This window comes from Chionomys nivalis, chromosome 22 (assembly GCF_950005125.1).
Source record: "Chionomys nivalis chromosome 22, mChiNiv1.1, whole genome shotgun sequence".
Lineage (NCBI taxonomy): Eukaryota > Metazoa > Chordata > Mammalia > Rodentia > Cricetidae > Chionomys > Chionomys nivalis.
In genome coordinates this window covers 21,889,089-21,903,649 of record NC_080107.1, presented here as the reverse complement: position 1 = coordinate 21,903,649, position 14,561 = coordinate 21,889,089, and the positions used below count along the sequence as shown (strand labels likewise).

The window sequence follows — 14,561 nt, the reverse complement described above, 5'->3', positions numbered from 1 at the left end:
AGTTACTAATAGAATTGAAAATTTCATTATCAAGTCACCTAGCTATCATTTCTTTGTAAGACCTTATTGAAATCTTTTGCTTAAATGTCTTGCAGCGATCTCCTTATTAAATCCCTAAATAAAAACACTTGAGTGTGCATAGATTATTCTCTAGGATTATTGTATGACTTGGTGTATAGCTCGGTGCTGTATAGTTTATTGCCAATAAGTACATAGTTTTGGGTGAACTGTGTGCTTGTGAGTTAGCATTTATCTACCTTTAGTTAATCCTTCTAAAACACTGGAGGTTTTGGTACTTCTTCTATTTCCAGACTAGAATATTTAAGAACTGGAACTGGGTATTAAGTAATACTTTAGATTCTAGCATAGAGTCCATATGGTCCTGCAGATGCTCACCTCAGTAGGCACATTCCAGTGTCCTAGGGCTGTGCATGCTTCTGCAATATTATCCCTGCATCATCATAAACAAAGAGAAACTGATCTTACGCATAGTATTAATAATTTTTCTTATGTTTAGTATAAACATTTTTCATTCTTGTGCTTAAACATTTTCATTGTCCTGTGTCCTTAGTGTCTTTATATATTTGAATCAGATTTTAATGTTTACATGGATTTTTTTTTACTTAAATTCTCTTAATTCTTAAATATCACTATTTTATCTTAAGAACTTTCACACAAATATATTTTGGTTCTTGTCAGCATGTTTTCCTGAGTGTTCTAAATGAAGTCAGAAAATATATTTTATATTTCACACTACCAACTCATTGTTGGAAAAAACAGAGTCCAACATTTTACTAGTTTGGTGGATATTATACTATAAAAAGTATGGTAGGATATTTTGCCTAAGAGTTATCAGGAAGGGAATAAAGATGAAAACTCTAGTATTGTGTTGATGTCCCATCTTATAAATTTAGCAGAGATGACTTTGCAATAGTATTATCTGTGATAAATTATGTGTACCGGGTCATAAATTGCCTTATATTTTATTTATAAACTAAAAAGAAGGTTTCGCCCCATCACACTAGAGTTTTTAAGACTCGCCAGTTCGAGCACAAAGAAATGTCCACTAGCCAGTTGGAGTTCAGTGTGGGCAAACAGCCCTGAACACATGTAATACTGACCCAGTAATTTCCAAGTAAAGCTTCTATGCCTTTGATAAATCCTCCCTTGAAAACCCATAATTACTCAGCTGCTTCCAAAAAATGGAGAATGTAGTAGGTAGCTCAAGAGTGGAGTCCAGCAGCATAACCTGCAAGCCCCACATGGAAGCGCACACTTGTAATCCCGAACTTGAGGGCGGAGGCAGGAAGAGCACTGGGTGCAGGGTGTTATTCCCTCTGCACAAGCGAGCTTCCTGATCTCCTGCCTCTCTCAGAAGGGACACTGTGGCGTAGCTGACAGTGTCTAAAGACTCATGGGTGGCTTCCTAACTACAGGAAATGTGGAAGTCTTTCTAGTGTCAGCTTCCGTTTCCTGCTTCTACCTCAACACCCCCAACTAGCAACCCTGCTCAGTTACTCATATTTAGGCTGCAGGCCTCTCAGGATGGGGAGTGCCCACCTTCAGGGACAGTCAGTTATCGAACCACAGTTCTAAAAGGAAAGAGCTTCCTGAGTTTCCCCCGTGTCTTCAAACATTAATGGACAGCAATAGGGCCATTATTTGAATTTGATTCCATGTGTAAAAATAGAATATAGGATAACACACTTGTTACAGAGCTGTTTTTAGCCTGGCTCTCAGGATTGTCACATAAAGAGCCGTGTTTGTCCATAGCAGTCCTTCACAGGGTCAGAGGATCTGCTTGTCTGCATTGGCCTCAGCTTTGGGTCAGCCTTCTTTCCCCCCTCGTTCCATTGAGAGTCTGTTGTGTCTCTTCTGTGAAGTTTTGAGTTCATAAGGACTAAGACCAGTGTCATTCATCCCATCACTTCCGATGCTTGGAAGTAGCGACAGAATCTTTTGTGCGCCACTTCCCATTTACTGCCTGGATTCACCCTTCATGCCTGTGAATGTGCCATCATCTATAACTGGAAGTAGATATGTCCCAAGAAGCCTGAAGCCAGGGGGTTGGGGGGGGTCATATTACCCACTAGATCCCTCTCCAATCTTCCTAAATTCCTCATCAATGTAGATCACCTTAGCTTTTTGGTTCTTACAGCCCTCTTGAACTTAAAGTGTCTACCCTTCTGTGCAGTAATGTTGCTGTTTTATCTAATTAGTGGGAACTCATCAGTGCAACAGAATAGTACTTTTCTTGCTTGTTTTAGTTTTGTTATTTGGTAAACTCAGTATTCATCTTAGTTATTAAAGATTTAAACATGCTCTGCATGTTATTTCTGACATTGGTGAAGGTTTTGGTTAGGATTGGGTCAAGTTCAGAACTTTGACATTGCGTTAGAGTCCTCTGTATACTGATGTGTTTCATTAAGGTATTTATAGTTCAAATCATCAGTTACCCTTATTTCAGCCCCATTTCTGTTAATTATAGTATCATAGGGGACCATGATGGCACAGCATTGTGCATGCCTTACTAGAATTCAGCACACTGCATTGCCATGGTTACACTGCCAAGGGAGGAAGTTAGACAAGCTTAATGTGACTTCCTTGACACACCTCTTAGTTCTCACAAATCACTCTTGGAGAACACTCTCTGAAGAATCGCACCCAGCCTCCCCTCCACCCCTCTCATCTGTAACGTGAGAAACCTACCTTCTCTTTTCTAAAAATGTTGCATGGTATTTTCTTCTTCCATTTTCCTGGCACAGCTTCCATGGTTCTTTGGAAAGCCCTGAAAATGACTGTTCTCGAGTCTGCAGTCTGAGGTCACTCAGACCTGGCAGGTTGCAGCGCTGAGACAGACACAGCTTTACCGTCTCACTGACTCTTGGCTATGAATGGCCACTGTTTTTGGTTTTTGTGAGACAGGGTTTCTCCGTGTAGCTTAGGAGCCTGTCCCCGAACTTCCTCTGTTGACCAGGCTGGCCTCAAATTCAGAGATCCACCTGCCTCTGCCTCCTGAGTACTGAGATTAAAGGCGTGCGCCACCACCGCCTGGCCCTGCTCTGTTTCTTTTGTTTTTTTCCCTTACCAGTAGAAAGAGTTAGCATTCTTTGACCCTACTCGTCATAAATATTCATCTCTGGACTTGGCCAAAAGAGGAGTCAGCTTTTTTCTTGAGCTTCACTGAGCTTTATTTCCAACTCATTAATGACTCTGTGATTATAAGAATGATAAGAAAAACAAGAAACCGTCCAAACTGTGATGTTCCTTGTGGGTTGTATGGTACTTGAGGATTGTTACAGAGAGGCCAATGTCTCCACTGTCCACTCGGTAGCTGCTCATGATCATTTACCTGCATCCTGGTTATTGAAGGCTCAGAATAAAGCAGCCTCGCCAGGAAAGCCCTTCCAGCGCTGTAGTAGTTCCCTCATGAGCATGCTCTTTTAACCTCTGTCGCCTTCAGCGTTGTGTCATCGTTTGTCTCTTGTTAGACTTTGCCTTCTCTGATTCATAATTTGCTGCATCAGTGAGACGATGCGCCATGCTGCCTCCCACCTCCGATCCCTTCCCCTGCATAGCATGGGGGTGAGCTTAGCTGTGCTCTGAGGATGCTGCTCATCACATCAGTAAGCTGGGCCCTTATAAACATCATAAAACAGAGTACAGTACAATCCCAGAGACACAGTAACACAATTCAGTAACTTTCTTTAAACTCAGTGTGTCCTGGCTATAACAGAATAAATACTTTGCTTTTTTTCTACTCTTTACTTGCCGATTTTTTTTCTTTTTTGAACTTTTCATCCCGACATGGCTGTTTCATATTATACTCTTGACATTTAAATTTCTTGGGTTTGGACATTGTTTGTTTCATTGTTGCATAGTAACATTCTTGTGTTTCACAACCATCTGTTAATTTTAAGGTGTGTGATTTTTTCCCCACTCAACGGCCTTGACTGCTACCCTAGACTGTGTGGTAATTTTTTCTTCAATAGAGTTGGTGATGTTATTTTTGATAAGGACTTGGTAAAAATAGAATTCTGTCCAGCTAGTATTTTGAATGTGCTTTGCATCTTAATAAACACATTATTATAAAAGATAGAGTGCCATAAAAAATCATTGACTTGTGTTGTATAGAAATTAGCACGTTCACTTTTTATTACTGAAGCACGCAGGGCTAGAGGAACTGTGCTTTGCCTCAGTGCTCCTGGGTTTTGATCCGAGACTCCTTTGATCCAAGGAGGCAGCCCCTCCTACCAGTCCCGGGGAGAGGATCATATTGTAGGTCAGGGTCAGCATGATGCTTATGTATCATGAAACCAAGGGCTCACCTGCTAGACCAGGCACAATAAAGCCTCAGGAGTGTGCTTTCACTAGCAGTATGCACACATGTACCCATCGGGCCCACTGTTCACTTACCTGTGCCTAAAGGATGTCAAGAATGAGACACCCATCAGCAGAAACTCAGAGGCCAGGATGGAGTGGAGTCAGTTGAGTGCCCAGGTCGTTGAGTCTTCCCTTTCCCTTAGAGTATTATTTGGAAAAGAGCAGCTGGCATTGGAAGCTAAGGGAATGGGGGAAATTCCCAGATCAAAGGATAGATACGAACACCATAGAGGTTAATTTGAAATAAAAATGCAGAGCGATTTTTAGAATGAACTATGAAGAGCGTTGACAGAAATATTTATGATGTATTAAGTGGAGTAGCGTATCTAATGAATATGGTCTTTTGGGAGTCTAGGATTTGGTGGGATTTACCTAATGATAAGAAGTGGGAGACATCAAAAAGGTGACATTTGTGTATTCATTTATCCAACAGGGGTTAACTATATGAAGCATTAGTCTTGTGGTATGATACACGTGGTTTTTCAAGGAGACATATAAATAAGTTACTAAAGCATTTGTAAATCTAAATGGCATCCTTTCCTGCTTGTTTTTTTTTTTTTTTTTTTTAATTTGTAGAATGTCTATATAAGTTAGGTAAGTCTTCTGGTAAACACGGGAGAGTTGTCTTAGGAGAGGCATTGCAGTTCCTGTCAGGGGCCTTGGGCTCTGACAACTCCCAAGGCCTTGTCCTCTTTGAGGGGTAAGATTCCTTAAAGAAAACCAGGTCATGAGAGCGCCCCCCCCCCCGGGTGTCCTCGTCATAAGTTGTTAAGGCACAGAGTTTGTTTTCAATACCATAGAATTTTATTTGTTAGCTTTCAAGCTTTTCTTGAGTTTCAAAATCTTTTTATGAGTCTGTTGTCTAAGCTTCTGCAATCGATAAAGTAGTTTTCTGTCAATCCATGTTTGTAGATGTCTTTTGTGTACATACTTCCTAGAAGACTGAGTCATTTAAAGAGCCCTCCTCCAGCCCTTTTAATGTCACTTTATATGATGATGTTTAAATATTATCAGGTGTTTATTCTTTTGTTATTAGAGTTGTCATCATTCTGTGGAAGTCCACTGTAATTCCTAGAAACGAACTACTGTGGGGCTCATCATCAAATCCCAGTCCCCTGAGGCACTCAGGAAGCAGTGTTAATCCTTTGCCTGCTTGATTGCAGGAGGAATGCCCGCCCCTGAACAGGCCTCACTGGTGGAGGAGGGGCACCCACAGACCCACCAGGAAGCTGTCTCCACTGGCCCAGGCATGGAACCCGAGACCACAGCCACCACTATTCTAGCTTCCGTGAAGGAGCAGGTACACCCTTTTGTTGAAATTTGCAATGACATTTCTTCAATGCCTTTAAAAATTAATCTTTGGATGTGTTTTCAATTTGTCTAACGTCCTTGATGCCTTCACGTTTTCTAATTATAAGGTGTTTACATCCCTGAGTACATTGGGATGACTGGCATGTAGAGCTGCTCCAGCTGCCAGTCAGCATCGGAACATGCAGGATACTTGTGCGTCTGCAAGTAAGGACAACCTTGATGGTGATCGGTGTCTGTGTCCCCCATTGCAGAGTGTGTGCATGCGCGCAGAGCTGTGTGCAGCGTCTCTCACAATGCTGACTGTCCATCAGGACCCTGGCCTGTGCTGTCTAGATTCTCTGAGCATTTTAACCTAGGAGCTAGGATTGTCTCTGTGGTTGGGGGTGGGGGTTACAAGTTGTGTTTGTTTGTTTGTCTGAACCCCAATAGTTCATCTTGTGAGCTCATGTTCTAAAGTTTGTCACATGTGCGTATTTGCTCCCATCTCGTGTTTATGTCGGTTTTTAAGGCACTAATACTTTGTTCTTTCAACCCAAGCGACCTTCTAAGTTAGATCTTCTCTGTACTACTTAGAGAAACTGGGGCTCTCAGATTTAATTTTTAAGATTTAAAGGCTTAATAAGGTTCATGCAGATGTATCTGTTCTCTAGGAGTAGTTTCTACCTGCCTCCAAAAGAATCCGTGTGCCCTCTGTGAAGGTTATTCTGCTCAAATAATATATATATATTTTTTAATCTAACAATTAAAATACTGGCCGTTTTTATATCAAGAGAAGCAAACTGAATGTTCTAGTGTTTTCCAAACTCAGGTCTGAAGCACACAAGACTGACAATGGCAAAGGAAGAGGGGACATTAGCCTCCCTTACTTCACCATTTGCCCGAAGTAGGTACTCTGTGTGGGATTGTTCCATACCTGGCATCAGAGCTTTGTTTTAAAGAAAAACAGTTTCAGAAATTATTCCAGTAAGACCGTCAGAATGAGTTTAGAACACGACAGAGTCGGAGTTTAAAGGACCAGCGCCAGAGTTCGGTTGTTTTGTTTCATCTAGTTTTTTATAATTTATTTATTTTTATTTTATGTACATTGGTATTATGCCTGCATATATTTCTGTGTGAGGGTGTCAGATCTTGGAGTTACAGACAACTGTGAGTTGCATGTGGGTGCTGGGAATTGAACCCCGGTCCTCTGGATGAGCTGCCAGGACCTCTGAACCATCTCTGCAGCCCAGGTGCTTGTTTTACATGCATGATACCCTAGATTTAATCCCCACTGATAGGAGAATAGTATCATCAGAATGTTTTCATTTACTCTGGACTTTAACTCCCAGGGCTGTTCAGTGAGGAGAAGTGGCTTTTGCTGTAGCCCTCGGTGACTGTCAGGGTCTGACCTCAGGAGCAGCAAGGTGAAGGGGTATGTGCACTGTTCTGAGGAAACCCATGGGAAATTGATCAAAATGCCCAGAACTCACTGCAAACTGGAAACCACATGCACGAAACGTGGTGGCAGGAACACTGACTTTTGCCTGGAAACTAGAGAACTGTGTGTTGAAGATCATAGGGAAAGCTGCTGTGATGTCTCTTATCTAGGGAATTCTGTGCTGGCCTCAGATGACTTTAAAATTGTATCTTTTGGTGATACATTGTATCTGAATGAATTGTTTTGTGTGATTTACGAGTGGATTCCAATTCTCCAGGTAGCAAAGAGTGGTACTGCTGTGTGTTGAAAGAACCATCATCTGTCATTAGTTATTTGAAAGACACTCTCGACTATCTGTTTCTTTTCATGTCCTGAGGAGTTTGAGTTCATTCATACACATTTGTGTTTCCATACATAGTTTCTTTTCAAAACTGTCAGCACTCAGCACTTAGGAGTTCAATCATTTCCCTCCGAGAATCCCATCTGTCTCATGTATAGGAAACATGTCTGGTTTTAAATAGCTAACTATATCTTCCATAAGATTTTCTAGAAGTAGGCAACATGTACTTGAGTAAAAGCTTCTTGGTACTACCATGAAACATGCCATTTCCTGTCGTCTACCCAATGGGATCGAGTACAGGAATAGATAATGCTGATTGCCTTCTGTTTCTAAGTTCAGTGTTGAACTGCTAGTCAGAGTTCTCTCTAAGCCTACATGTTATACACCGGTGGAATGATCGCTGCTGATAATGTCATATGTCAAAGACCAGTATTCATATTATTACTTAGAAAGCCTTGTTGCCTTCCTCTGATCCTAGCTGTGGATGATCAGGTCAGTTCTGCTGTTCCCCAGGGATGGGCCTGGATAGATGGCGGCACCATCTCAGTAAGGCCCTCGTGCTGGCGCACAGGAAGTACACTTCCAGTGCAGTTGGGAAGATGGCTCCACCTTCTCTCTTGGCTTCTCTGCTTGCTGTGTCTTCTTGAGATTGTGGTTTTGTTTTTGTTTTTGTTATGTCTCTGTACACCCCAGTGTTCTCATTTATAGAATGGGTATATTGATAGTGAGTGACAGAATTCACGTATGTACAACGTATACAGCAATACTTGGCACCTAGGGAGGGCAGATACCACTCCCACCACCTCTACATATAAAGTGCTTCAGGGAGGAGCTGCTGGGTTTGCTTTTGGTATATTAGGGAGTCTGTGAGCCTTCTTTTGGACATTGCTACCAGCAGAGTAAAGCCCTGTCTCAGCACTGGATGGTACTGATGCTCTGCTAGTATCTCATTTGACAGATGGCCTTGAGCGTTCACGTTCTCTCCATGGCAGCCTCACAATTGAAAACAGTTTTCTGTGTAGATTATGAGAGATGGTCATGTAAAAATAAAATATTAACTTGCTGACTTATTACAACCTCAAGCACTCATGCTGTCGAGGCAGTTGATGAAGGAGTTGTAAAATGAGAGCCTTTCCCGCTCACCTAAATTTTGAGGGGAAACGGCTGATTCTTCTTCAGTGAAGTAAATCATAAGCCTCTAAAAATGTCCTCCTCCTCTTGGGCGATTCATAGGACATGGCAGGGCAGGAAATGGGCAAACAGCCCATAGTGGCCTCCGCAGCCACTGGTCTGTTCCAGATCTGGAGTTGGCTTCCAGGTGTCATAAAAACAAAGAACTCTCTCTGTAATGGCTGTGCTTTCTAGGGTCCTCTGGCAACAGGTGCCACGAGGCTGCTCGCTAGCACAGGTTGGAATTTACATTCTCCATTTATGAAATGATAGCTTTTCAACATAGATGTCAGCAAGGTCCAGGAAAAGTCCTCCCTCTGGCAGATGGGAAGAACCCGCTTCGGATCAAAGGCTAGCTCCTTTATGGAGACGTGTTCTGCAGGCCTGAAATCACATCTCTCCTGATCCCTATGCTTTACAGCGCGGCCGTGACTATTCTGTGCTGCTCTGGGCTTCCATAATTGGCTCCCTAAGGACAGAGTGGTGTTTTATATGTGTGTTACAAGTTCCTCTTCCCAGTACCCCCTACTATATCAGTCTTGCAATAAATGATTGTCCAGAGAGGAGTTCAGTACTGTTGGATAGCCTCAGTACCAACTTGCTGTTTAGTGAAAGCCATGAGTCTGTAGTCAAATTCAGAGAAAGAAACATGGTAAGCAGGAGTCCCACATCTCCAGACAGCTTCTCTCCCAGCTGTCCATTCCTGTTCTTAAGACCCTTTAATTGTCCTGCACCCATGTTGATCTAGGTATCAAATCCATCTGCACAGTTGACTATAAAGTTTTGTTTCCTGTCTGCTGACATTGACACAGATGTTACAGTTTTCATTTCCTACATACCCAAATTTGTGGACAGTTAAGTATGGATCGTAAATGGATGGGTTGTGATATTTATTTGGGGATTCTGCTCTATGAAAAATAAGTTCCTAGAAATAAGAGGAGTAAGCTCCTTGTACTTGAATTTGAAGTTACTGAAAATGTCAGTTCAGCCACAAGCACCAGTTGGCTATAATCTGGATCATTTTTTGGCAAATTCTGCTGTTTAACTTGTCTCTCAATAAGAACCCAAAAGTCCAAGATGATTTCAGAGCAAGAAGGACTGTCCTGTATCCTGATAGTGATGTTTATATCCTGATAGTGTTTAGATCTCTGGAAAACTTGGTACTGCTGAGTAGCTAACTTAATACACTGTCTGCAGTCATTAGAGGAAGAAATATGTCCAAATGTGGTGCCCTTGGTGGGGCCTGCATCCTGTGAAAACCAAAGACCAAAATTATGGAGTCTGCCTTGAAGTACACACCATGCTTTGACTGTAGAGTTTGTTTAGGCAGTGTTTGCTCATTGGTTCTCTCCTTGCAGCACTGATATGCCCGTTGCCTTCTTCAAAAGTATAGGGAGGCAGTGAGCAACAGGTTATGTGTGAAGTGTTATCAGTTGATTGGCAGAATACACTGTATTTTTATAACAGATAAGCTACTATTTCTTGGTTTTAGAAATGTTCTTCAAAATAAAAATTGTTAGGGCCAGTTATGAGTTGGATTAGCAAATTTCACAGTTCTATATGGATGCAAGATTTCTCTCTCTCTCTCTGTCTGTCTCTCTCTCTCTGTCTGTCTGTCTGTCTCTCTCTCTCTGTCTCTCTCTCTGTCTCTCTCTCTGTGTGTGTGTGTGTGTGTGTGTGTGTGTTCTGAGTAGATGCATTTGTCTTCTGTTGTAAATGGTATGAAAAATGAATGAGGTCTCTATTTGAACTTACCTCGGGGACGCTAACTTTTTTCTTTTGCCTCTCCATAAACCACCGTCTTTAGTTTTTTTGATAGTGATTTAAAAAACTTGGACTCCAGATTTAAGATTGAGATGAATCCAGATGACACAAAATAGGCTACAAAGGGTAGTTGCGGTGAAGCATGCCTAAGTGCTGTGTGCAGCTTTGCTCTGGCGTGCTCATAGATGAGGTGCCCTGTGCACTACTTGGGTTATTTTCAATGAGTGTGGATTACTATGTTCCACATTTGTGGGACTTTCAAGGAAGATGCCGTCTTTCAAGATAACGTCTTCTGGCTTTTTGTGGAAATTATAAGTAGACCTTCATTATGCCCATATTTATGTAAGTGGTAGTCAAATATCAAAGAGTGAAACGAGAGCCAGGGAGTCTTAAAAATTAAAGATAAAACTAGGGAATTTGGAGCCCAACCGTGTCCTATTGATATTACTTCATTTTTACATGGTGATCCTAGCTTTAGTAATAGCGCGCCCTTCCTGTATGGCAGAGTGCCCAGAACTCAACATACTCCAGTGCAATTATTTACTTTATTCCTCTGCAACTGAAACAACTGCACTGCTCTGCACCTGCCTCTGCAGCCCCCTTTTATGCAGCCTGGTTGATTTACACGGAATAGCCTTCTCTGACACATTGAAGCCTCATGCAGAAAACTTTCTCATTGAGCTGTAAACAAGCATCTTTTACGGTTAAGCTGAAAGCTCTGTGCTGTAAGTGCAATCCCAGCTTCTTTACTTTCCCTGTTAGAAACTTCCTTATTTCTTCTGTTGGTCACTAAATCATCCAACCAATTGTACTGATTGTAACTTATACTTTCCCATGTCTGAGCTGTATTATGAAGCACAAGATAAGGCTGATCTTCTCTTAGTGTGGCGTGTGTGTTATGAGTGAGATCAAATTGCACAGCTTTTCTTTCTTATTAAAGAAATAAGGTTAAAAATGAGGTTAAATGATAGAGCTCTTGTGACATTATTTGGCTTATCGTCAAGAATTTTGAGCACTCACACTTGATTCTGTAGAGATCAGTCTGAAGTTGCATGTCAACAATGAAAGCTTGACATTTTGTGTGCCATGGATGAGACTCACGTGGATGAGATGAACCATACCTCACAGATGAGAACAGTGTCTGTGAGTTAACTAGCAACAAGCATGCACATCCATTTTCTGGTGTCCTGTGAATGAGTAATCAGCTGGACTCCAGTGACATTCTCAGGTCTACCTGATCTGAGTTATACTTCAGAATAACTGAGTGTTCGTTCTGTTTGAGCTGAGAACATCTTTTAGGTATGCTGATGCTAGGGTTTGGGGACAGTGCCCTTTAACCATAGAGGTTTGTCTACAAACTCCATCCAGCTGTTCACATGGAACAGGGTCACATAGACAACATGCAGTGCATAAGAGATGTTGAAATATGCGTCCTTGTAGGTGAACTAAAAAAAGATAAACATGCACCCTCTTAACTAAGCTTTGCTTCTGACTAATTAAAAATATTTATCACTAGCCTACCGGGAGCAAGCTCTTCATTGAGGAAACAGGGATGCTGGGAAGGAGGCCTGTAAGGTGGCCTGTTCCATCCATATGTTCCTTTCAGAGGAACGTGCAGGCACAAATGGTAGTATATACTTTATTGGGGAGAAATTGACACAGGAATTAACTGGACGATAGATCTGATCATTTTCACTTAGGTTCCTCTATGTCCAAACATAACACACACACACACACACACACACACATACACACACACACACACCATGCCTGTTATTTGTATATATACTGCTTTACGTATTTTAACTTTAAATTTTTCAGCAGCACTTTTCATTTACATTCAAATACGTTTCCATTGTTAACATTTAAAGCCAACCCTGTTTTTTCCTGCTTCAAATTATAGTTTCCTTTTCAGCTTGATCCCACTTCACAAGTCCCTCTCAGAGTTAATTAATCTGTGGGATGGTTTTCCCCCTGCACGGGAACACTTTATGCCACTAAACGTGAAGAGACAGACTGCTGCAGCCGTGAACTGGGTGGCCGGCTGCCTCCTCCTGCGCTGAGTTCCATTCTGTGTGGCGGGTTTGTTGTCTCCCCCATCACTCCTGAGAAAATATCCCAGAAACACACTTTTCCTTCAGGGAGGGCCCCAACGCTGCCTCTTAGCTGTGGCAGAGCGTGAGTTTCCTCTAGGTGCCTGTCAGCATGCTCCCGGCTCTGCTTTCTAGATTGCCATCTTTTCTGCTTTGCAGAGATGAGTCCATATGGCCTTACTTCATTTGTGTGTGTTTTATGGGTATATTGTTTTCCAGAGTGATTAGATCTGTTTGTACCTTAGCAAAGTAATTTAGGTTGTAATTATTTTGTTTCAGGCATTCCTAGGAAAAAAGCATTTAAAACATGAAGGCTTTTCAAACAGTTTAAAAATAAATCTATCTTAACTTGTAGAATCTTTTAATTTATTCATCAAACTGTCAGGGCTTAGGAGTTACATAGAACAGAAAGAACTTGTAAACAAATTGAAATGACTCATTGAAACTTGAAGACAAATACACATTACACAGTTTTTTCTAATGATCATACTTCAGTAGTCATACTTCAGATATACAATAGCATTTATAAGTAGGATAGTGTATTGGTGCTGAAATATTTCGGCTCTTGAAAGATAAGTTTTCCTTTAATAATATAGTGCAAGTCATTTCAATATTTAGACTATTAAGCTAGTAATTTTAAAATGTTTTATTAGAATATTAATTATATATAATAATGGGTTTCATTATATTATTTTCATGTATATATGAAAATACACACACACATATAAAATGTATTCCAATCATTCTACCCCCTGACACATTCCTGTCCCCATCCTGCTCCCAGTAACCAACTTAAGGCCTGGTCTCATTTGTTGAGTTTTCTATAAACAGCGTGCTATCAGCAAAGTGTTCGCTGTAAGTGACCATCTACTGGAACAGCGCTGTGCCTCATCTGCTGATCTCCCTAAAACCATTCCTTCACGACCAGGGCTCCTGGCCTCTGCCTCCAGCCTTCTCGCGAGCAAGCCCCTCAGGAGGCATTCGCTCTAACTCTCACTGCTTGCTTGACACATCCGAACTGTCTTCCCTCTGGAATACACTTTCCTTCACGAGTCTCTCGTAGTGACGAGTTTTCATCTTCTTAAATATACCATATATTGCCGTCTTTTAAAATAAAAATTAAGTCCTTCCCCCCTACCCCACAAGGTCTGAATTAAATCAGTCTTGCCTTCATTTTTCATTCCGGACTGTGGCTACCTCATGGCTCCTGCTTTAGAGTTGTAGCTGTTTCCCAGTGCCCTGTACCATTTTTGTTTACATGCTTTTTAATAAGAAGAACACTGTTCTCTTAAAAAATATATAGCATAAGCTCTTTAACTGCGGGATCTTGATTTCTGTCTCATATTTCAGTTTGTAAAGAATAACGGGGAATTGAATTCTTACTGTGGAAAAGTGTTTCCGCTGATCACTGTCTCTATTCTAAGCTGACTGACAGACTCCTTGAAGGCTGGGGGTCTATTCTAAGCTGACTGACAGACTCCTTGAAGGCTGGGGGGAAGTATACGAGCAGTGTTCTACGGAGTACAGACTGGGCCACCAGGGCTTATACCTAAAATGCATTGTGTGGTGTGACACTCTTTATCATTTTGAATATTGTTTCTTATGAAAACAAGTTCTTAATACTTGATAAACCTTTTTAAAAGCCTCTGGATACTTGTTGGGTAAGGGGAGAACAAAGAAGGGAAAACTCCACAAAGGCATTTCCTGTCATAAGAGCATGAGGCTTGATTTCTACTGCAAGGTGACTGCTAGAACAGAATGGAAAACCAGGTCCAGTAGATCATCCGGGCCAGCTCTGCTGTGGCGAGAACAGAGCCCTGCGTCACTTCACTGGCCTCCTGCTTTCTAAACACTTGGCTGTTTCTTCTCTGCCTGCTGCCGCCACTGCTATTATTAGAACTACGGTTACTGCTGCCAGTGCCAAATGAAAAAAAAATAGAAGATAGTTTTAACTAACATCAGTATAACATAAGAATAAATGGCCTCTGGAGTCACGGTCCAGTCTAAGGATGTGCTGTGTACAGGAGGATTGTAGCCCTTGCTTGCCCTGGAACTCGTTGTGTAGACCAGGCTGACTTTGAAC

At 41.6% G+C, this 14,561-nt stretch overlaps 1 protein-coding gene across 17 annotated transcripts in view; it reads left to right on the top strand.

The window, feature by feature from the left end:
- Positions 1 to 14,561, top strand: part of Pkp4 (plakophilin 4) — a 212,554-nt gene that overhangs the window by 62,785 nt on the left and 135,208 nt on the right. For 14 of the 17 annotated variants that reach the window (XM_057754817.1, XM_057754812.1, XM_057754810.1 and 11 more), the window contains exon 2: positions 5,547 to 5,683. The exons of 1 other annotated variant lie outside the window; for it this stretch is intronic. In XM_057754817.1, the coding sequence (XP_057610800.1) occupies positions 5,552 to 5,683 (132 nt within the window). In that variant the 5' untranslated portion in view covers positions 5,547 to 5,551. Of the gene's footprint in view, positions 1 to 5,546; positions 5,684 to 5,880; positions 5,899 to 14,561 lie in introns of those variants that run through there. 2 more of the 17 variants (XM_057754818.1, XM_057754820.1) reach the window with 2 other exon arrangements.